General features: G+C 45.3%; 1 protein-coding gene and 1 long non-coding RNA gene across 3 annotated transcripts in view; one reads left to right on the top strand and one right to left on the bottom strand.

The window, feature by feature from the left end:
• LOC130340386 (uncharacterized) overlaps positions 1-16,663 on the bottom strand; it is a 40,792-nt gene extending 24,129 nt beyond the window's left edge. Inside the window, exon 1 of the long non-coding RNA XR_008880517.1 lies at positions 16,526-16,663. This is a non-coding gene — a long non-coding RNA (uncharacterized LOC130340386). The remainder of the gene's footprint in view (positions 1-16,525) is intronic.
• Positions 16,664-16,736: 73 nt separating this feature from the next.
• MOSPD3 (motile sperm domain containing 3) lies at positions 16,737-21,714 on the top strand. 2 transcript variants are annotated; one of them, XM_056554169.1, is made up of 6 exons: positions 16,737-16,872; positions 17,331-17,577; positions 17,652-17,727; positions 20,418-20,629; positions 20,706-20,870; positions 21,406-21,713. In XM_056554169.1, the coding sequence occupies exons 2-6, from the start codon at positions 17,391-17,393 to the stop codon at positions 21,435-21,437; spliced, it is 672 nt and encodes a 223-aa protein (XP_056410144.1). In that variant the 5' UTR covers positions 16,737-16,872; positions 17,331-17,390; the 3' UTR covers positions 21,438-21,713. The 2 variants fall into 2 exon arrangements, with proteins under 2 accessions (XP_056410144.1, XP_056410145.1); XM_056554170.1 differs by having other exon boundaries at positions 16,854-16,991; positions 21,406-21,714.
• Positions 21,715-25,423: the final 3,709 nt, after the last annotated feature.

A 25,423-nucleotide genomic window follows, 5' to 3' on the forward strand; every position in this document is an offset into this window, starting at 1 on the left:
ATCGAACATAGATGCAGAAGTCTGCATTGATTATAGTGACAGGATGTAAAATTAAAGTTATTACAGATCTGTGAACGGCCTAAATACCTGATTGGACGTCCTAGTTTGTCTAATGCTGATGCCGTCCTAGGGGTAGGTGTGGCTGCTGATATATAGCTGTGCCTTGGTTGTGTCCCCTGAGGAGCTAGGTTTGTCTCACCGCACCAGTCAGTGGTGTGAGTCATGGCGTGGCATTGACTACAAGCAGGGGCTCTGAGGACAGCGAAGTGGCGGCAGAAAAGTTCTGTATCCACCTCGGCCCAGTTGGTGATATGGTCGAATTGTACTAACGCCGCTGCCGCTTTTGCCGCATATGAGCGATGATATTCATAGAAGGCAGAGCCCCCATACTTGTAGCCACAGTGAGCCACATGTCTATGCCGGGAATTGACCTCTAGCACCATGAATGATGCGGACGTGCCCCGGTGTCATGCTTGCCTATCCACCTCGCAACCCCCCAACCCCCCAACCCCCCCCCCCGTTTTTTTTTTTTTTTTTTTTTTTTTTTTTTTATAATAACCTACCCGATTTAAGCCGTAGTAAGAAAAAGCGTGTTGAGAGAAAGGAGTAGGCACCCACTGAGTCCACCTAAATAAAGATAGTTAACATGAGTATACGTCCGGTATAGTGTAAGATTCTATCCCTAATTATCAGTACACACCTAATTATGTCACCTGGTGAAGAAAAGAGCCGAGCACCTGCGAGGAGGAGCGAGGTAATGTGATATGGTGTCCAAATGGGCCTTGCAAATGCTTGTAGTAGGCTACCCTCTTCTTACTGTGCGAACTGTTAACCCGAGGGGTTAACTGATGAGGCAGGTTGCCACCGTATGATCGTTGAGAGATGGCGGAGCCAATTGTGAACGTGAGGGTTAAATATATTTAAGGTCCCTGAAAATGACAACATGTATAAACAATTGCTGAGACGACAAATGGGGGTGAAAAACCAAGCAACAAACACGTACCAAAATGACTTGGTCGCCGCTGAGGCGAATTATATGTGGAATGCTGAACGTGCACCTGAAAACATAAACGAGACCAACATGTATGCGTTTTACATGACCATCCAAGAACAGCTGTTGTTTACCTAATAGCCCCCCTAATTCTATATTATAAACGCCCCTTCCCTTTTATTTTTTATTTATGTATTTATTTATTTTTTTCCGTAACCCATAGCAACCGTACCTAAGATGTGGTCTGAATGGAGTGCAAAGTCTGGGGAAAGGGTGCCGTGATGCGCTGAGTGCACAACATACGAGTATGTATTCACAATAGGTTAACCCTTGATGTTTGCTGCGTATCACATTACCACTATGCCCCTATGTGTATGAGCTCAGCCCCACGCATCCGATGCGATGTATTGACATGGCGCAGTGACTACGTGATGCTGGCATAAAAACCTGCCGAGCATTAGACATCGGCACGCTGGCACTTATTCCCCTGTGAGCCGCTGCTAGTGGGTCGTCCGCATGTGTCCCGGCACAGCCGCCGCTATCGCTACCCAGCCACAGTGTTGCCACGGCGCTGAATGCAGGAAAGCCACTGGCGCCACCGTGTGCCCGGCCGCAGAGAGTGAGCTGCAGCGTTGAGGTACCATGCCGCCCTACCCCCCAGCACCCTGGGTCTGACCTCCCTCTCCCCCAGGCCCCGATCTTACTTGTTTAGCAGCGGAACGTAGAAGCACTTCGGATCGTTCTAAGCTGCCGATATGCTGATCCCGCGCACCGACGCTAGACACCCACTGATGACGTAGACGACCAACTGAGAGCGTCAGCTAAAGGTGAGTACGAGGGCTGTATTTATGGAGCCAAGCTGCCCCTCCCACAAATACGGCTAATGATTAGCCTACCACATATGACCCCTATATCCACTGCCCCTTATATATGGCTCCTATATCCACTGCCCCTTATATATGACCCCTATATCCACTGCCCCTTATATATGGCTCCTATATCCACTGCCCCTTATATATTGCCCCTATATCCACTGCCCCTTATATATGACCCCTATATCCACTGCCCCTTATATATGGCCCCTATATCCACTGCAGCTTATATATGGCCCCTATATCCACTACACCTTATATATGACTCCTATATCCACTGACGCTTATATTTGGCCCCTATATCCACTGCCCCTTATATATGGCCCCTATATCCGCTGCCCCTTATATATGGCCCCTATATCCACTGCCCCTTATATATGACCCCTATATCCACTGCCCCTTATATTTGACCCCTATATCCACTGCCCCTTATATATGACCCCTATATCCACTGCCCCTTATATTTGACCCCTATATCCACTGCCCCTTATATATGACCCCTATATCCAGTGCCCTTTATATATGGCCCATATATCCACTGCCCCTTATATATGGCCCCTATATCCACTGCCCCTTATATATGACCCCTATATCCACTGCCCCTTATATATGGCCCCTATATCCACTGCCCCTTATATATGACTCCTATATCCACTGCCCCTTATATATGGCCCCTATATCCACTGCCCCATATATATAGCCCCTATGTACACTGCCCCTTATATATGACCCCTAAATCCACTGCCCCTTATATATGACCCCTATATCCACTGCCCCTTATATATGGCCCCTATATCCACTGCCCCATATATATAGCCCCTATATCCACTGCCCCTTATATATGACCCCTATATCCACTGCCCCTTATATATGACCCCTATATCCACTGCCCCTTATATATGGCCCCTATATCCACTGCCCCTTATATATGGCTCCTATATCCACTGCCCCTTATATATTGCCCCTATATCCACTGCCCCTTATATATTGCCCCTATATCCACTGCCCCTTATATATGGCCCCTATATCCACTGCCCCTTATATATGACCCCTATATCCACTGCCCCATATATATGACCCCTATATCCACTGCCCCTTATATATGACCCCTATATCCACTGCCCCATATATATGACCCCTATATCCACTGCCCCTTATATATGGCTCCTATATCCACTGCCCCTTATATATGGCCCCTATATCCACTGCCCCTTATATATGACCCCTATATCCACTGCCCCTTATATTTGACCCCTATATCCACTGCCCCTTATATATGACCCCTATATCCACTGCCCCTTATATTTGACCCCTATATCCACTGCCCCTTATATATGACCCCTATATCCACTGCCCTTTATATATGGCCCATATATCCACTGCCCCTTATATATGGCCCCTATATCCACTGCCCCTTATATATGACCCCTATATCCACTGCCCCTTATATATGGCCCCTATATCCACTGCCCCTTATATATGACTCCTATATCCACTGCCCCTTATATATGGCCCCTATATCCACTGCCCCATATATATAGCCCCTATGTACACTGCCCCTTATATATGACCCCTAAATCCACTGCCCCTTATATATGACCCCTATATCCACTGCCCCTTATATATGGCCCCTATATCCACTGCCCCATATATATAGCCCCTATATCCACTGCCCCTTATATATGACCCCTATATCCACTGCCCCTTATATATGACCCCTATATCCACTGCCCCTTATATATGGCCCCTATATCCACTGCCCCTTATATATGGCTCCTATATCCACTGCCCCTTATATATTGCCCCTATATCCACTGCCCCTTATATATGGCCCCTATATCCACTGCCCCTTATATATGGCCCCTATATCCACTGCCCCTTATATATGACCCCTATATCCGCTGCCCCATATATATGACCCCTATATCCACTGCCCCTTATATATGGCTCCTATATCCACTGCCCCTTATATATTGCCCCTATATCCACTGCCCCTTATATATGACCCCTATATCCACTGCCCCTTATATTTGACCCCTATATCCACTGCCCCTTATATATGACCCCTATATCCACTGCCCCATATATATGACCCCTATATCCACTGCCCTTTATATATGGCCCCTATATCCACTGCCCCTTATATATGGCCCCTATATCCACTGCCCCTTATATATGACCCCTATATCCACTGCTCTTTATATATGACCCCTATATCCACTCCCCCTTATATATGACCCCTATATCCACTCCCCCTTATATATGACCCCTATATCCACTGCCCTTTATATATGGCCCCTATTTCCACTGCCCCATATATATAGCCCCTATGATGACTGCATCTTATAAAATACTATATATTAGGGATCGACCGATATCGATTTTTTAGGGCCAATACCGATAATCTGTGACCTTTCAGGCCGATAGCCGATAACTTATACCGATATAAGTTATCGGCTGAGATGAACGTGCTTTGGTCCGATATGTGCATATCAACCCAAGAACGAAGGCAAAAGACCTTGTGAAGATGCTGGAGAAGCTGGTAAGATTGTGTCATTATCCACAGTGAAACGAGTATCAACATGGGCTGAAAGGCCACTCTGCCAGGAAGAAGCCATCACTCCAAAAGAAACAGAAAAACACACAGGATCAAAGACATGTCCTGTGGAATGGAGAAACTAAAATCTAACTGCCATAATGACCATCGTTACATTTGGAGGAAAAAGGGAAACGCTTGGAAGCCTAAGAACATCATCTCAACTGTGACACACGGGGGCAGCATCATGTTGTGGGGGGACTGGTGCACCTCACAAAATATATGGCATCATGAGAAAAGAAGATTATGGGGCAATACTGACGCATCATCTCAAGACATCAGCCAGGAAGTTAAAGGGGTACTCCGCCGCAAACATCTTATCCCCTATCATTTATATTAGATTGCGGGGGTTCTGCTGCAAGGGACCCCTGCGATCTCCGGCTCAGCACCCCGGCATTCGACACACGGAGCGAACTGCCCGATGACTGGCGATGCGGCTGCCACGCCCCCTCCATTCACTTCTATGGGGGGAGCCAAGACGGCCACGTCATGCCTTCTCCCACAATATATATATATATATCCAAAGGAAAAGATCGCAGCACACAGATAGTAGCAAATCCAGGTGAAGTTTATTCCATCCTCAGCACAATACAAAAATGCACTTTTTGTCTGCGCTGCCGGATAGCCGTTTATGCGATGGCCCCGACATAAAAAAGCATTGTATGTCGGGGCCATCGTAGGTCGGGGGGTCACTGTACTGACCTCACCCCCTGCCTACATATATCTATCAGGGGTGTGGAAATTTAGTAAAAAACTACTTGTCCCTGGGACTAAAACGGAGCAAAATCTACGTGTCCCTCATGACGATCCACTTGTTCGGGCCAATTTTCGCTTTTACGCTCTCATTTTTTCCTCCTCGTCCTATAAAAGCCATAACTACCTACTATAATGACAACTACCTACTATAATGATAACTACCTACTATAATGATAACTACCTACTATAATGATAACTACCTACTATAATGATAACTACCTACTATAATGACAACTACCTACTATAATGACAACTACCTACTATAATGATAACTACCTACTATAATGATAACTACCTACTATAATGATAACTACCTACTATAATGATAACTACCTACTATAATGATACCTACCTACTATAATGATAACTACCTACTATAATGATACCTACCTACTATAATGATATCTACCTACTATAATGACAACTACCTACTATAATGACAACTACCTACTATAATGATAACTACCTACTATAATGATAACTACCTACTATAATGACAACTACCTACTATAATGATAACTACCTACTATAATGATAACTACCTACTATAATGATAACTACCTACTATAATGATAACTACCTACTATAATGACAACTACCTACTATAATGACAACTACCTACTATAATGATAACTACCTACTATAATGATAACTACCTACTATAATGATAACTACCTACTATAATGATAACTACCTACTATAATGATACCTACCTACTATAATGATAACTACCTACTATAATGATACCTACCTACTATAATGATAACTACCTACTATAATGATAACTACCTACTATAATGATACCTACCTACTATAATGATAACTACCTACTATAATGATAACTACCTACTATAATGATACCTACCTACTATAATGATAACTACCTACTATAATGATAACTACCTACTATAATGATACCTACCTACTATAATGATAACTACCTACTATAATGATAACTACCTACTATAATGATAACTACCTACTATAATGATAACTACCTACTATAATGATAACTACCTACTATAATGATAACTACCTACTATAATGATAACTACCTACTATAATGATAACTACCTACTATAATGATAACTACCTACTATAATGATACCTACCTACTATAATGATAACTACCTACTATAATGATAACTACCTACTATAATGATAACTACCTACTATAATGATAACTACCTACTATAATGATACCTACCTACTATAATGATAACTACCTACTATAATGATAACTACCTACTATAATGATAACTACCTACTATAATGATAACTACCTACTATAATGATAACTACCTACTATAATGATACCTACCTACTATAATGATAACTACCTACTATAATGATAACTACCTACTATAATGATAACTACCTACTATAATGATACCTACCTACTATAATGATAACTACCTACTATAATGATAACTACCTACTATAATGATAACTACCTACTATAATGATATCTACCTACTATAATGATAACTACCTACTATAATGATAACTACCTACTATAATGATAACTACCTACTATAATGACACCTTTTAATTTTTGCAATAACATATTCTCCAAACCCAAAATATATATATATATATAATCGGTGAAATGAAATAGAAATAGTAAAAGATAATTTAGCAGATTTGGGGGTTTTCTTTTCTGCGCCATTTACTGTGTGGTTGAGATAACTTTTTGTTTTGATACTTTAGGCGCCTGATTACAGTAATACCAGATTTCTATAGTTTCCATCATGTTTTACTAATTTGAAAAAAAATTCAGAACTTTTTCCAAAAATATTATTTGCCATTTTTTGAACCCTGTGGCTTTTTTTTTTCCGCATACCAGGCTGTATGAGGGCTCATTTTTTGCGCCATAATTATTTTTATTTGTATCGGTACCATTTCCATTTTGGTATTGATCTGACTTTTTAATTGCTTTCAAACTTTTTTTTTTATGGGATATTATAAAAATTGCAATTCTGTGGTTTGGTATTTTTTTTTTACATTTATGTCATTTACCGTACGGGATACATAATGTTATATTTTAAGAGTTCATACATGTTACGCCGAGTGCTCCGGGTCTCCGCTCCTCCCCGGAGCGCTCGCAGCGTGTTCCTGCTCGCAGCGCCCCAGTCAGACACGCTGACCGGGTGCGCTGCAATAATGTCTCTAGCCGGGATGCGATCTGCGATGCGGGACCCACCCGCTCGCGATTCGCATCCCGGCCCGCTTACCAGACTCGTTCCCCGTCTGTTCTGTCCCGGCGCGCGCGGCCTCGCTCCCTAGGGGGCGCGCGCGCGCCGGCTCTCTGCGATTTAAAGGGCCGATGCGCCACTGATTGGCGCATGGGTTTTAACCCCTTAACGACGCAGGACGTATATTTACGTCCTGCGCCGGCTCCCGCGATATGAAGCGGGATCGCGCCGCGATCCCGCATCATATCGCGTCGGTCCCGGCGGTAATCAACGGCCGGGACCCGCGGCTAATACCACACATTGCCGATCGCGGCGATGTGCGGTATTAACCCTTTAGAAGCGGCGGTCAAAGCTGACCGCCGCTTCTAAAGTGAAAGTGAAAGTGACCCGGCTGCTCAGTCGGGCTGTTCGGGACCGCCGCGGTGAAATCGCGGCGTCCCGAACAGCTGATCGGACACCGGGAGGGCTCTTACCTGCCTCCCCGGTGTCCGATCGACGAATGACTGCTCCGTGCCTGAGATCCAGGCAGGAGCAGTCAAGCGCCGATAATGCTGATCACAGGCGTGTTAATACACGCCAGTGATCAGCATTAGAGATCAGTGTGTGCAGTGTTATAGGTCCCTATGGGATAATATTGATCAGTATAAGAGATCAGTGTGTGCAGTGTTATAGGTCCCTATGGGACCTATAACACTGCAAAAAAAATGTAAAAAAAAAGTGTTAATAAAGGTCATTTAACCCCTTCCCTAATAAAAGTTTGAATCACCCCCCTTTTCCCATAAAAAAAATAAAACAGTGTAAAAAAAATAAAAAATAAACATATGTGGTATCGCCGCGTGCGTAAATGTCCGAACTATAAAAATATATCATTAATTAAGCCGTACGGTCAATGGCGTACGCGCAAAAAAATTCCAAAGTCCAAAAAAGCGTATTTTGGTCACTTTTTATATTATTAAAAAATGAATAAAAAGTGATCAAAAAGTCCGATCAAAACAAAAATAATACCGATACAAACTTCAGATCACGGCGCAAAAAATGAGTCCTCATACCACCCTGTACGTGGAAAAATAACAAAGTTATAGGGGTCAGAAGATGACATTTTTAAACGTATAAATTTTCCTGCATGTAGTTATGATTTTTTCCAGAAGTGCGACAAAATCACCTATATAAGTAGGGTATCATTTTAACCGTATGGACCTACAGAATAATGATAAGGTGTAATTTTTACCGAAATATGCACTGCGTAGAAACGAAAGCCCCCAAAAGTTACAAAATGGCGTTTTTTTTTCGATTTTGTCGCACAATGATTTTTTTTTCCGTTTCGCCGTGCATTTTTGGGTAAAATGACTAATGTCACTGCAAAGTAGAATTGGCGACGCAAAAAATAAGCCATAATATGGATTTTTAGGTGGAAAATTGAAAGGGTTATGATTTTTAAAAGGTAAGGAGGAAAAAACGAAAGTGCAAAAACGGAAAAACCCTGAGTCCTTAAGGGGTTAATCAGTATGTTCACCTGTGCACTTCCCTATTTATACCTCACTTCCCCTGCACTCCCTCGCCGGATCTTGTTGCCCTTGTGCCTAGTGAAAGCGTTTCCTTGTGTGTTCCTAGCCTGTGTTCCAGACCTCCTGCCGTTGCCCCTGACTACGATCCTTGCCGCCTGCCCCGACCTTCTGCTACGTCCGACCTTGCTTCTGTCTACTCCCTTGTACCGCGCCTATCTTCAGCAGTCAGCGAGGTTGAGCCGTTGCCGGTGGATACGACCTGGTCACTACCGCCGCAGCAAGACCATCCCGCTTTGCGGCGGGCTCTGGTGAATACCAGTAGTGACTTAGAACCGGTCCACCAGCACGGTCCACGCCAATCCCTCTCTGGCACAGAGGATCCACCTCCTGCCAGCCGAATCCTGACAATACAATTACGCACGAAGCGATATTAATGTTTATCTTTATTATGTTCACGTTTTTATATAGGAAAAGGGGGTGATGTCGGGGCCATCGTAGGTCGGGGGGGTCACTGTACTGACCTCACCCCCTGCCTACATATATCTATCAGGGGTGTGGAAATTTAGTAAAAAACTACTTGTCCCTGGGACTAAAACGGAGCAAAATCTACTTGTCCCTCATGACGATCCACTTGTTCGGGCCAATTTTCGCTTTTACGCTCTCGTTTTTTCCTCCTCGCCCTATAAAAGCCATAACTACCTACTATAATGACAACTACCTACTATAATGATAACTGCCTACTATAATGATACCTACCTACTATAATGATAACTACCTACTATAATGATAACTACCTACTATAATGATAACTACCTACTATAATGATAACTACCTACTATAATGATAACTACCTACTATAATGATAACTACCTACTATAATGATAACTACCTACTATAATGATAACTACCTACTATAATGATACCTACCTACTATAATGATAACTACCTACTATAATGATACCTACCTACTATAATGATATCTACCTACTATAATGATACCTACCTACTATAATGATAACTACCTACTATAATGATAACTACCTACTATAATGATAACTACCTACTATAATGATAACTACCTACTATAATGATAACTACCTACTATAATGATAACTACCTACTATAATGATAACTACCTACTATAATGATAACTACCTACTATAATGATAACTACCTACTATAATGATACCTACCTACTATAATGATACCTACCTACTATAATGATACCTACCTACTATAATGATAACTACCTACTATAATGATACCTACCTACTATAATGACAACTACCTACTATAATGATACCTACCTACTATAATGATACCTACCTACTATAATGATACCTACCTACTATAATGATAACTACCTACTATAATGATAACTACCTACTATAATGACAACTACCTACTATAATGATACCTACCTACTATAATGATACCTACCTACTATAATGATACCTACCTACTATAATGATAACTACCTACTATAATGATAACTACCTACTATAATGATAACTACCTACTATAATGATAACTACCTACTATAATGATAACTACCTACTATAATGATAACTACCTACTATAATGATAACTACCTACTATAATGATAACTACCTACTATAATGATAACTACCTACTATAATGATAACTACCTACTATAATGATAACTACCTACTATAATGATAACTACCTACTATAATGATATCTACCTACTATAATGATAACTACCTACTATAATGATAACTACCTACTATAATGATAACTACCTACTATAATGACAACTACCTACTATAATGATAACTACCTACTATAATGATACCTACCTACTATAATGATAACTACCTACTATAATGATAACTACCTACTATAATGATACCTACCTACTATAATGATAACTACCTACTATAATGATAACTACCTACTATAATGATAACTACCTACTATAATGATAACTACCTACTATAATGATAACTACCTACTATAATGATAACTACCTACTATAATGATACCTACCTACTATAATGATAACTACCTACTATAATGATAACTACCTACTATAATGATAACTACCTACTATAATGACAACTACCTACTATAATGATAACTACCTACTATAATGATAACTACCTACTATAATGACAACTACCTACTATAATGATAACTACCTACTATAATGATACCTACCTACTATAATGATAACTACCTACTATAATGATAACTACCTACTATAATGATAACTACCTACTATAATGATAACTACCTACTATAATGATAACTACCTACTATAATGATAACTACCTACTATAATGATAACTACCTACTATAATGATAACTACCTACTATAATGATAACTACCTACTATAATGATAACTACCTACTATAATGATAACTACCTACTATAATGATAACTACCTACTATAATGATACCTACCTACTATAATGATAACTACCTACTATAATGATAACTACCTACTATAATGATAACTACCTACTATAATGACAACTACCTACTATAATGATAACTACCTACTATAATGATAACTACCTACTATAATGATACCTACCTACTATAATGATAACTACCTACTATAATGATAACTACCTACTATAATGATAACTACCTACTATAATGATAACTACCTACTATAATGATAACTACCTACTATAATGATAACTACCTACTATAATGACAACTACCTACTATAATGATACCTACCTACTATAATGATAACTACCTACTATAATGATATCTACCTACTATAATGATAACTACCTACTATAATGATATCTACCTACTATAATGATAACTACCTACTATAATGATAACTACCTACTATGATGACAACTACCTACTATGATGATAACTACCTACTATAATGATAACTACCTACTATAATGATAACTACCTACTATGATGACAACTACCTACTATGATGATAACTACCTACTATAATGATAACTACCTACTATAATGATAACTACCTACTATAATGATAACTACCTACTATAATGACAACTACCTACTATAATGATAACTACCTACTATAATGATAACTACCTACTATAATGATAACTACCTACTATAATGACAACTACCTACTATAATGATAACTACCTACTATAATGATAACTACCTACTATAATGATAACTACCTACTATAATGATAACTACCTACTATAATGATAACTACCTACTATAATGATACCTACCTACTATAATGATAACTACCTACTATAATGATAACTACCTACTATAATGATAACTACCTACTATAATGATAACTACCTACTATAATGATAACTACCTACTATAATGATACCTACCTACTATAATGATACCTACCTACTAATGTGGGGAACTATATGGCACCTAATGTGGGGAACTATATGGCACCTATTGTGGGCGAACTGTACTGCACCTAATGTGGGGGGACTATACTGCACCTAATGTGGGGAACTATACTGCCAACCTAATGTGGAGAACTGTACTGCACCTAATGTGGGGGAACTGTACTGCACCTAATGTGGGGGAACTATACTGCACCTAATGTGGGGAACTATACTGCACCTAATGTGGGGGGAACTATACTGCACCTAATGTGGGGAACTATATGGCACCTAATGTGGGGAACTATATGGCACCTAATGTGGGGGAACTGTAGTGCACCTAATGTGGGGGACTATACTGCACCTAATGTGGGGAACTATACTGCACCTAATGTGGGGGAACTATACTGCACCTAATGTGGGGAACTGTACTGCACCTAATGTGGGGGACTATACTGCACCTAATGTGGGGATCTATACTGCACCTAATGTGGGGAACTATACTGCACCTAATGTGGGGAACTATATGGCACCTAATGTGGTGGGGGAACTATACTGCACCTAATGTGGGGAACTATACTGCACCTAATGTGGGGGAACTATACTGCACCTAATGTGGGGAGCTATACTGCACCTAATGTGGGGAACTATACTGCATCTAATCTGGGGAACTATACTGCACTTAATGTGGGGAACTAAACTGCCCCTAATGTGGGGGAGCTATTCTGCACCTAATGTGGGGGAACTATACTGCACCTAATGTGAGGGAACTATACTGCACCTAATGTGGGGAACTAAACTGCCCCTAATGTGGGGAACTAAACTGACCCTAATGTGGGGGAGCTATTCTGCACCTAATGTGGGGGAACTATACTGCACCTAATGTGGGGGAACTATACTGCACCTAATGTGGGGAACTATATGGCACCTAATGTGGTGGGGGAACTATACTGCACCTAATGTTGGGAACTATACTGCACCTAATGTGGGGGAACTATAGTGCACCTAATGTGGGGACTATACTGCCAACCTAATGTGGGGGAACTATACTGCACCTAATGTGGGGACTATACTGCCAACCTAATGTGGGGGAACTATACTGCACCTAATGTGGGGGAACTATACTGCACCTAATGTGGGGAACTATACTGCACCTAATGTGGGGAACTATACTGCACCTAATGTGGGGAGAACTATACTGCACCTAATGTGGGGAACTATACTGCACCTAATGTGGGGAACTATACTGCACCTAATGTGGGGGACTATACTACACCTAATGTGGGGGGACTGTACTGCACCTAATGTGGGGAGCTATACTGCACCTAATGTGGGGGAACTATACTGCACCTAATGTTGGGGAACTATACTGCACCTAATGTGGGGGAAATATACAGCACCTAATGTTGGGGAACTATACTGCACCTAATGTGGGGAACTATACTGCACCTAATGTGGGGAGCTATACTGCACCTAATGTGGGGGACTATACTGCACCTAATGTGGGGAACTATACTGCACCTAATGTGGGGAACTATACTGCACCTAATGTGGAGAACTATACTGCACCTAATGTGGGGGAACTATACTGCACCTAATGTGGGGAACTATACTGCACCTAATGTGGGGAACTATACTGCACCTAATGTGGGGAACTATACTGCACCTAATGTGGGGAACTATACTGCAACTAATGTGGAGAACTATACTGCACCTAATGTGGGGAACTATACTGCACCTAATGTGGGGAACTATACTGCACCTAATGTGGGGAACTATACTGCACCTAATGTGGGGAACTATACTGCAACTAATGTGGAGAACTATACTGCACCTAATGTGGGGAACTATACTGCACCTAATGTGGGGAACTATACTGCACCTAATGTGGGGAGAACTATACTGCACCTAATGTGGGGAACTATACTGCACCTAATGTGGGGAACTATACTGCACCTAATGTGGGGGAACTATACTGCACCTAATGTGGAGAACTATACTGCACCTAATGTGGGGGAACTGTACTGCACCTAATGTGGGGAACTATACTGCAACTAATGTGGAGAACTATACTGCACCTAATGTGGGGAACTATACTGCACCTAATGTGGGGAACTATACTGCAACTAATGTGGAGAACTATACTGCACCTAATGTGGGGAACTATACTGCACCTAATGTGGGGAACTATACTGCACCTAATGTGGGGAGAACTATACTGCACCTAATGTGGGGAACTATACTGCACCTAATGTGGGGAACTATACTGCACCTAATGTGGAGAACTATACTGCACCTAATGTGGGGGAACTATACTGCACCTAATGTGGGGAACTATACTGCACCTAATGTGGGGAACTATACTGCACCTAATGTGGGGAACTATACTGCACCTAATGTGGGGAACTATACTGCAACTAATGTGGAGAACTATACTGCACCTAATGTGGGGAACTATACTGCACCTAATGTGGGGAACTATACTGCACCTAATGTGGGGAACTATACTGCACCTAATGTGGGGGAACTATACTGCACCTAATGTGGGGAACTATACTGCACCTAATGTGGAGAACTATACTGCACCTAATGTGGGGAACTATACTGCACCTAATGTGGGGAACTATACTGCACCTAATGTGGGGAACTATACTGCAACTAATGTGGAGAACTATACTGCACCTAATGTGGGGAACTATACTGCACCTAATGTGGGGAACTATACTGCACCTAATGTGGGGAACTATACTGCACCTAATGTGGGGAGAACTATACTGCACCTAATGTGGGGGAACTATACTGCACCTAATGTGGGGAACTATACTGCAACTAATGTGGAGAACTATACTGCACCTAATGTGGGGAACTATACTGCACCTAATGTGGGGAACTATACTGCACCTAATGTGGGGGAACTATACTGCACCTAATGTGGGGAACTATACTGCACCTAATGTGGAGAACTATACTGCACCTAATGTGGGGAACTATACTGCACCTAATGTGGGGAACTATACTGCACCTAATGTGGGGAACTATACTGCAACTAATGTGGAGAACTATACTGCACCTAATGTGGGGAACTATACTGCACCTAATGTGGGGAACTATACTGCACCTAATGTGGGGAGAACTATACTGCACCTAATGTGGGGGAACTATACTGCACCTAATGTGGGGGAACTATACTGCACCTAATGTGGGGGAACTATACTGCACCTAATGTGGAGAACTATACTGCACCTAATGTGGGGAACTATACTGCACCTAATGTGGAGAATTATACTGCACCTAATGTGGGGAACTATACTGCACCTAATGTGGGGAACTATACTGCACCTAATGTGGGGGACTATACTGCAACTAATGTGGGGAGAACTATACTGCACCTAATGTGGGGGAACTATACTGCATCTGATTAAGGGGAGCAGGGGACTGATGAAGGGGGCAGGGGACTTATTAGATATAAAAATATTTGTCACAAATATATTTTTCCTCTTTGTGTACGTTTATGGGGGGGGGGCACAAGGTTAGCTCGCACAGGGCGCCTGAACACCTACGGCCGGCCCTGCCCCCGACTACTGAGAAACAGCTGGGGGCTGCAGAGTCGGGAGCCGCTCCATACAACCTGAGCGCCGCAGTGCTTGCCCGTGGGGCGATATGAATTCCACATCCCATATATATAAAATATATACACCCCCTTTATACTGACCTCCCCCGTGCCCCTGTTACATGCCCCTTTATTCTTCATATTATCTTACTTTGAGTTGACATTTTGGGGGCTCGGGAACCAATTTCCAGGTTTCCATTAAATTATGGGGAAGATTTATCTCACAGGAAACACTGACCAGTTGCCCATAGCAACAAGGAGGTGATATGATTGGTTGCTATGGGCAACTGCTCTACTTTTCCTCTGTACAGGTTTTGATCCATCTTTCCATGGCCTACGCTTATAATGTTCGGACAACCACAGATCCCAGCAAACCTAAAGTGCCCTGAGGGCGGAGACCAGACACTTCAGGCTGCCAGCAGAGGGCAGGAGAGTTCTGGGATATGTAGTGCACTCCTGTAGAGACGTCATGAACCCAGTGATATATATATATATATACATTAGGGTTTTTACACAGCATCTTTTGTGGCTCCGCCATGTTTTCCCCAAACGCTGTACAGACCCTGCATCACCTTCAGCCGCTGCGCACAGTCTCTGCTCTGGCGCCCTCTACTGGATATATGATGACATCTCTAAATGTTTTTATCATGAGCTGAACACGTGACACATTACTTACACAACATAGACCGGAATTTCCGTTGTGTCTCCTCGTACCGTCCATTTTGTGTGTGACACTTTCATGTCGGAAAATGGATTATGGTCTCTGAAAAAATGGCCGACCGACTGACAATTTCAGACACGAATTACTCGTGGCAAGAGGACGGCCCGAATTGTTGCTAAGGAACGCAAATAGCTCAACGTGATTTGTCAACATCTCTCCAATCAGAGAGCTAGCCATAGGGAACCGCCCCTTTTGCTGTCGATGCGTTTCCAGGCAACCAGATGACAGACGTAGGTCCTGACCATTGAGAAAGATGGACGGGGATCTCGGGGAAGCGGCCTGACAGATGTCGGAAGCTGCAGGTAACTGCTCCGGTCCCGTTATCCGGGGATCCCCGGGCACCCAGCTCCGCCGCCGCTTCTAGTGACCCAACTGATGTGGCCGGCTCCGTGACGTCACTGTGCGAGGAGGATGTCACGTGGTGACGTTATATATATATATATATATATATATATATATATATACACAAAGTGTATAGAGGAATGATCAGTATATATATATATGTAGTTGTGGACATGTTGGGCGGCCAGAGATGTATTCTGCAGACCTTGACTGTAAAACCAGTGGTTATTTAAGTTACTGTCGCCTTTCTGTTATCTGGAACCAGTTTGCCCATTCTCCTTTGACACCAACAAGGTCTTTTCCCCCCATAACTCCCGCTCACTGGATATTTCATATATTCTCAAACACGACATAAACCCAAGATAAATCTGTGGGGAATATTCAGACCAAATCCTGATCTTCTGTTGTTTGTCCTCAGGCTCCCGGGAGTGACCTCATCTCCGATCCCCCAGGGATGTGATGTCATCATTGCGCTGCCATGCAGAGGGGGGCACTAGGAAGAGGGGAAGACTATGAGCAGCGGACAGTGGCTGACCCCCCCTCACTGCCCGCCGTCCCCGTCTTTGTTTTTCCTCCATCTTTGGACTTTTACGCCGATGACCAAAGCAGCCACAAGCAGGTGCTGACCCTGTACAACCCCTTCCCCCGAGTGCTGCGATACAAAGGTAGGGGGCGCTGCATGTGTAACTGTGGCTGGAGTGGGGCATGTCACATGACTATGGTCTCTTTTTGTCCGCAGTCCTGTCCACAGCTCCGCTGCGTTACACGGTGGTCGATGCCGAGGGGCTCGTGAAGCCAAATTCCTGCATTGACATGTAAGTGTGGAGTTGGGTGGATGTCCTCAGGGTGGTGGTGTCCTCGTGTTAGTGCGGGATGTCCTCAGGGTGGTGGTGTCCTCGTGTTAGTGCCGGATGTCCTCAGGGTGGTGGTGTCCTCGTGTTAGTGCAGGATGTCCTCAGGGAAGTGGTGTCCTTGTGTTAGTGCCGGATGTCCTCAGGGTAGTGGTGTCCTCGTGTTAGTGCCGGATGTCCTCAGGGTGGTGGTGTCCTCGTGTTAGTGCGGGATGTCCTCACGGTGGTGGTGTCCTCGTGTTAGTGCGGTATCTCCTCAGGGTGGTGGTGTCCTCCTGTTAGTGCGGGATGTCCTCACGGTGGTGGTGTCCTCGTGTTAGTGCGGGATCTCCTCAGGGTGGTGGTGTCCTCGTGTTAGTGCGGGATGTCCTCACGGTGGTGGTGTCCTCGTGTTAGTGCTGGATGTCCTCGGTGGTGGTGTCCTCGTGTTAGTGCAGCATGTCCTCACGGTGGTGGTGTCCTCGTGTTAGTGCGGGATGTCCTCAGGGTGGTGGTGTCCTCGTGTTAGTGCGGGATGTCCTCAGGGTGGTGGTGTCCTCGTGTTAGTGCAGGATGTCCTCAGGGTGGTGGTGTCCTCGTGTTAGTGCAGGATCTCCTCAGGGTGGTGGTGTCCTCGTGTTAGTGCGGGATGTCCTCGGTGGTGGTGTCCTCGTGTTAGTGCAGGATGTCCTCAGGGTGGTGGTGTCCTCGTGTTAGTGCGGGATCTCCTCAGGGTGGTGGTGTCCTCGTGTTAGTGCAGGATGTCCTCAGGGTGGTGGTGTCCTCGTGTTAGTGCGGGATGTCCTCACGGTGGTGGTGTCCTCGTGTTAGTGCGGGATGTCCTCACGGTGGTGGTGTCCTCGTGTTAGTGCGGGATGTCCTCAGGGTGGTGGTGTCCTCGTGTTAGTGTGGGATGTCCTCACGGTGGTGGTGTCCTCGTGTTAGTGTGGGATGTCCTCAGGGTGGTGTCCTCGTGTTAGTGCGGGATGTCCTCACGGTGGTGTCCTCCTGTTAGTGCGGTATCTCCTCAGGGTGGTGGTGTCCTCATGTTAGTGCGGGATGTCCTCACGGTGGTGGTGTCCTCGTGTTAGTGCGGGATGTCCTCACGGTGGTGGTGTCCTCCTGTTAGTGCGGTATCTCCTCACGGTGGTGGTGTCCTCGTGTTAGTGCGGGATGTCCTCAGGGTGGTGGTGTCCTCGTGTTAGTGCTGGATGTCCTCGGTGGTGGTGTCCTCGTGTTAGTGCGGGATGTCCTCACGGTGGTGGTGTCCTCGTGTTAGTGCGGGATGTCCTCACGGTGGTGGTGTCCTCGTGTTAATACGGGATGTCCTCTGGGTGGTGGTGTCCTCGTGTTAGTGCCGGATGTCCTCACGGTGGTGGTGTCCTCGTGTTAGTGCGGGATGTCCTCGGTGGTGGTGTCCTCGTGTTAGTGCAGGATGTCCTCAGGGTGGTGGTGTCCTCGTGTTAGTGCGGGATCTCCTCAGGGTGGTGGTGTCCTCGTGTTAGTGCGGGATGTCCTCACGGTGGTGGTGTCCTCGTGTTAGTGCGGGATGTCCTCAGGGTGGTGGTGTCCTCGTGTTAGTGTGGGATGTCCTCAGGGTGGTGTCCTCGTGTTAGTGCGGGATGTCCTCACGGTGGTGTCCTCCTGTTAGTGCGGTATCTCCTCAGGGTGGTGGTGTCCTCATGTTAGTGCGGGATGTCCTCACGGTGGTGGTGTCCTTGTGTTAGTGTGGGATGTCCTCACGGTGGTGGTGTCCTCCTGTTAGTGCGGTATCTCCTCACGGTGGTGGTGTCCTCGTGTTAGTGCGGGATGTCCTCAGGGTGGTGGTGTCCTCGTGTTAGTGCTGGATGTCCTCGGTGGTGGTGTCCTCGTGTTAGTGCGGGATGTCCTCACGGTGGTGGTGTCCTCGTGTTAGTGCGGGATGTCCTCACGGTGGTGGTGTCCGCGTGTTAATACGGGATGTCCTCTGGGTGGTGGTGTCCTCGTGTTAGTGCCGGATGTCCTCACGGTGGTGGTGTCCTCGTGTTAGTGCGGGATGTCCTCGGTGGTGGTGTCCTCGTGTTAGTGCAGGATGTCCTCAGGGTGGTGGTGTCCTCGTGTTAGTGCGGGATGTCCTCGGTGGTGGTGTCCTCGTGTTAGTGCAGGATGCCCTCACGGTGGTGGTGTCCTCGTGTTAGTGCAGGATGCCCTCACGGTGGTGGTGTCCTCGTGTTAGTGCAGCATGTCCTCAGGGTGGTGGTGTCCTCGTGTTAGTGCAGCATGTCCTCAGGGTGGTGGTGTCCTTGTGTTAGTGCGGGATGTCCTCGGTGGTGGTGTCCTCGTGTTAGTGCAGGATGTCCTCGGTGGTGGTGTCCTCGTGTTAGTGCGGGATGTCCTCACGGTGGTGGTGTCCTCGTGTTAGTGCAGCATGTCCTCAGGGTGGTGGTGTCCTCGTGTTAGTGCGGGATGTCCTCGGTGGTGGTGTCCTCGTGTTAGTGCGGGATGTCCTCACGGTGGTGGTGTCCTTGTGTTAGTGCGGGATGTCCTCGGTGGTGGTGTCCTCGTGTTAGTGCAGCATGTCCTCACGGTGGTGGTGTCCTTGTGTTAGTGCGGGATGTCCTCACGGTGGTGGTGTCCTCGTGTTAGTGCGGGATGTCCTCACGGTGGTGGTGTCTTTCTTCCCCCATCCCCTGTAGAGTCACACGGCATCGGGATATCCGCGCCCGACACTACGGCACCACTGACAGGTTCCGTGTGGAGGTTTGGGAAGAGAGCGGAGGACGAGGCGTCATTGGGAGGAAAGACATTCCCGCCACACTACATCCCACCAAACAGGAGTCCAGAGAGCGCGGTGCGCGGGACCCCACACCATGGCAGCCGCCGTCCCACCTCTTCTCCATGCGTCAAGGTAGGAAAGCCGATGTGAGGGGCACCTGGCGCCGCTTGTCTCTACCCATCCTTCACCCTGTGTCTCTTCTGTCCAGGCGTCCCCCGACCTCTGTCCCCCGGCCTCTTCAGTCTCTACATCCTGGTGGGGCTGATGGCGCTGCTGGTTCTTATGCTCCCGCTACACGGGGACCCCCGGAGCCTTCTCAATGAAAACCTCCACGTCTCTGTAGTCCAGAAACTGGTCGCTGCCTATGTGTTAGGTAGGTCGTGTTATCCTACAGAGCTGCACTCACTATTCTGCTCTTACATCCTGTCTTATCCTCCAGAGCTGCACTCACTATTCTGCTGTTACATCATGTTTTATCCTCCAGAACTGCGCTCATTATTCTGCTGTTACATCATGTTTTATCCTCCAGAGCTGTACTTACTATTCTGCTGTTACATCATGTTTTATCCTCCAGAGCTGCACTCACTATTCTGCTGTTACATCATGTTTTATCCTCCAGAACTGCACTCTCTATTCTGCTGTTACATCATGTTTTATCCTCCAGAACTGCACTCACTATTCTGCTGTTACATCATGTTTTATCCTCCAGAGCTGTACTCACTATTCTGCTGTTACATCATGTTTTATCCTCCAGAGCTGTACTCACTATTCTGCTGTTACATCATGTCTCATCCTTCAGAACTGCACTCACTATTCTGCTGTTCACAATGAACCATAATGTAATGCTGTTAGTTGATGTCTTATGCTCCTCCATAGTTTCTGACCTTCTCCTTCGTTGTCTCCCTCAGGCCTCCTCACCATGGTATTCCTCCAGGCCTAATGACCGTACGGCGCAGAGACGCTGCATACAGGATGCGTCGTCCCTGTGTACGAGCCGCGTACAGGATGTTTCGTCCCTACATACAAGCTGAGTAAAGGATGTGTTGTCCCTATGTACGAGCCGCGTACAGGATGTGATGTGTCTACGTACAAGCCGTACACAGGATGTTGTCCCTACATACCAGCCACGCACAGTATGTGTCGACCCTACGTACGAGCTGCGTACAGGATGCGTCGTCCCTCCATACGAGCCACGCACAGTATGTGTCGACCCTACGTACGAGCTGCGTACAGGATGTTGTCCCTCCATACCAGCCACGCACAGTATGTGTCGACCCTACGTACGAGCTGCGTACAGTATTTTGTCCTCTCTATGGACGAGCTGCGTACAGGATGTGTCGACTCAACATACGAGCTGCGTACAGGATGTGTCGTCCCTACATACCAGCCACGCACAGTATGTGTCGACCCTACGTACAGGATGCGTTGCCTCAACATACGAGCCGCGTACAGGATGCATCGTCCCTACATACGAGCTGCGTACAGGATGTGTCGTCTCAACATACGAGCTGCGTACAGGATGTTGTCCCTACATACCAGCCACGCACAGTATGTGTCGACCCTGCGTACAGGATGCGTCGTCCCTACATACGAGCCACGCACAGTATTTTGTCCTCTCTATGGACGAGCTGCGTACAGGATGTGTCGTCTCAACATACGAGCTGCGTACAGGATGTGTCGTCTCAACATACGAGCTGCGTACAGGATGTGTCGTCCCTACATACCAGCCATGCACAGTATGTGTCGACCCTGCGTACAGGATGCGTCGTCCCTACATACGAGCCACGCACAGTATTTTGTCCTCTCTATGGACGAGCTGCGTACAGGATGTGTCGTCCCTACATACCAGCCACGCACAGTATGTGTCGACCCTACGTACAGGATGCGTTGTCTCAACATACGAGCCGTGTACAGGATGCGTCGTCCCTACATATGAGCCGCGTACAGGATGCGTCGTCCCTATGTACGAGCCACGCACAGGATGTTGTCCCTACATACCAGCCACGCACAGTATTTTGTCCTCTCTATGGACAAGCCGCGCACAGGATGTGTCGTCCCTACCTAGGAGCTGCGTACGGGATGTGTCGTACCTACCTACGAGCTGCGTACGGGATGTGTCGTCCCTACCTACGAGCTGCGTACGGGATGTGTCGTCCCTACCTACAAGCTGCGTACGGGATGTGTCGTCCCTACCTACGAGCTGCATACGGGATGTGTCGCCCCTACCTACGAGCTGCGTACGGGATGTGTCGTCCCTACCTACGAGCCGCGTACGGGATGTGTCCTCCCTGTGTATGAGCCGTGTACACGATGTGTCCTCCCTGTGTATGAGCCGCGTACACGATGTGTCCTCCCTGTGTATGAGCCGCGTACACGATGTGTCATCCCTACGTACAGGATGTGTTGTCCCTACGTAGGAGCCGCGCACACGACGTGTCGTCCATGTATCTTATTTGTGTCTCTTTGCTGCCATATTTCTGTATGAGGGAGGGTCATGTGATGAACGCCTTCTCCATCCTCATACCGGGACATCTGCACCATGGATCACGTGTGAACATTTGCTGGATGTGTCAGCTCTATTTAAGAGGACAGATTGTAAGCTCTGTGGACAAGCATCATTAAAGCCAAACCAATTCCACAAGGCCCACTGCTCTCTGCAGCACCAGGAGACTCTGCCTGTGTAAGACGGCCATATCTTCTCCAGTGTGACAGACCAACATAGTGCAATCCGCAGAGTATCACCCTCCGCAGCAGTCGTCTGTATTGTGACACGTCTATTTTAGAGAAGCATTTTCTTAATAAGGAAGGTTCAGAGGTCACATGATTTTATACGTGCATGTACCGCATTCACAAAAAATAAACGGAACAATCAGGAAATGCCTGGTCTTCTCATCAATAGTGGGAATATACTTTATTTTGCAGCAGGCTGTAAACCGAGATAACTCTACCACCATCTTCTAGCTCAGTGGTTTTCAAACTGTGGCCCTCCAGTGGTCCGGGCATGCTGGGAGGTGTAATTTGGCAACAGTGGAAGGGCCTGATGGAGAAGGGGTCAATATGAACTTAGAGCAATGGTCTCGAACCTGTGGACCTCCAGATGTTGCAAAACTACAACTCCCAGTATGCCCAGACAGCCTTCGGCTGTCTGGGCATGCTGGGAGTTGAAGTTTTGCAACATCTGGAGGTCCGCAGGTTGGAGACCACTAACCTAGAAAGTCGAATGGTGAACAAAATACACCCCTTATCTTGTTATTGATGAGGTTAGGGGGTTAATGAGTAGACAACTACATAAAAAGGAGAACCCCCAACCCCTGGTCCTAGAAAGCTAAAGATGTGTAAATTACTTCTATTTGTAAATCTTAATCCTTCCCGTTCTTAGCTGCTGTATGCTTCACAGGAAGTTCTTTTCTTTTTGAATTTCCTTTGTGTCTGACCACACTACTCTCTGCTGACACCTCTGTCCATGTCAGGAACTGTCCAGACTAGGATAGGTTTGCTATGGACATTTGCTCCTACTCTGGACAGAGGTGTCAGCAGAAAGCACTGGTCAGACTGGAAAGAACTACACAACTTCCTGTGGAGCATACAGTAGCTGATAAGTACTGGGAGGATTAAGATATAATAATTTTTTTTTAATTTTTTTTTTTAATAGCAGTAATTTACAAATCTGTTCAACTTTCTGGCATTAGTTGATGGCAAAAGTTTCAGTGGAGTACCCCTTTAAGGACCGAGGACAAACCTATACTCCCTGGTCCCGTTAACAGGGTTTAAATTGTTCTCACGAGGGGAGGATGGTTTAAACCTGGTGGGTCCCGGTTGCTACGGGTAACCAGGTCCCACGGCTAAGGCCAGGCATCGCCAATCAGGCTGATGCCCAGCCTTAACCCTTTAGACGCCGCGATCAAAGTTGATCACGGCATCTAAAATGCAGGGTTAACTGTGGCGGTAGCTCAGTGGAGATGATCGGGACTTCGCGGGTCCCAATCAGCTGAGTGGACGGCGGAAGGGTCCTTGCCTGCATGGCTGGCGAGGAGGCAGGTTAGAGCAGCAGTGCGCCGATAACACCGATCAATGCTGTGCTATGGCATAGTATGGATCAGTATGTACAATCAGAAGATCACATAGTAAAACCCCTATGGGGACAAAAAATAAAAGTGAATTAACCCTTCCTATTAAATTTCAATTCCCCTTTTTCCCCTTTTTTTTTAAATGTATTTAAAAAAAAAAAAAAAAATCATATGTGGTACCACCATGTGCTTAAAGTGTCCGAACTATTAAAATATAAAGGTTGGCTAAACTGAACGGTCGATGGTGTTCACAAATACCAAAATTGTGCATTTTTGGTCAATTCCAATACCATACATTTTTTTTTTTGAAAAAGCGATCAAAAAGTCCCATCAAAACAAAAGGGCACAGATTAGGGTGCATTCACACCACGTTTTTGGAATACAGTTCCCGTATACGTTTTCTAAAAACCGTATGCATTGAAAACCGTATGCCAAATGATATATCCGGTTGCATCCGTTTTGCATCCTGTGCGGTTTTGTCAGTTTTATTCCCCGTATCCAAAACTGTAGCCTACCACGGTTTTTGGTCCGGGTGAAAACTGTATTAAACAGTTTACGTTTTTTTAAACATGGGAGTCAATTGTAACCGTACAGAACTGTATGTGCGTACTGTGCCATCCGGTTTGCACCATCCGGTTTTTGACTCCGCAGAGTTTTTTTTTTTCTTGGAATTTCAATCAAACAAGTGAAACTTTATTCATAATCGAGTGAAAGGTTAAACGTACAAGTTTTTTTTCTTAAACTGATTCAACCGGACATCATTTTTTTAAAACCATATACGGTTTTTCACTGTATATGGGTAAAAATTTGTACACGTTTTGATACAGTTTAGTCAGGTTTTGAGGAATCAGTTTTTCAT

This window comes from Hyla sarda, unplaced genomic scaffold (genome assembly GCF_029499605.1).
Source record: "Hyla sarda isolate aHylSar1 unplaced genomic scaffold, aHylSar1.hap1 scaffold_59, whole genome shotgun sequence".
Taxonomy (NCBI): Eukaryota; Metazoa; Chordata; class Amphibia; order Anura; family Hylidae; genus Hyla; species Hyla sarda.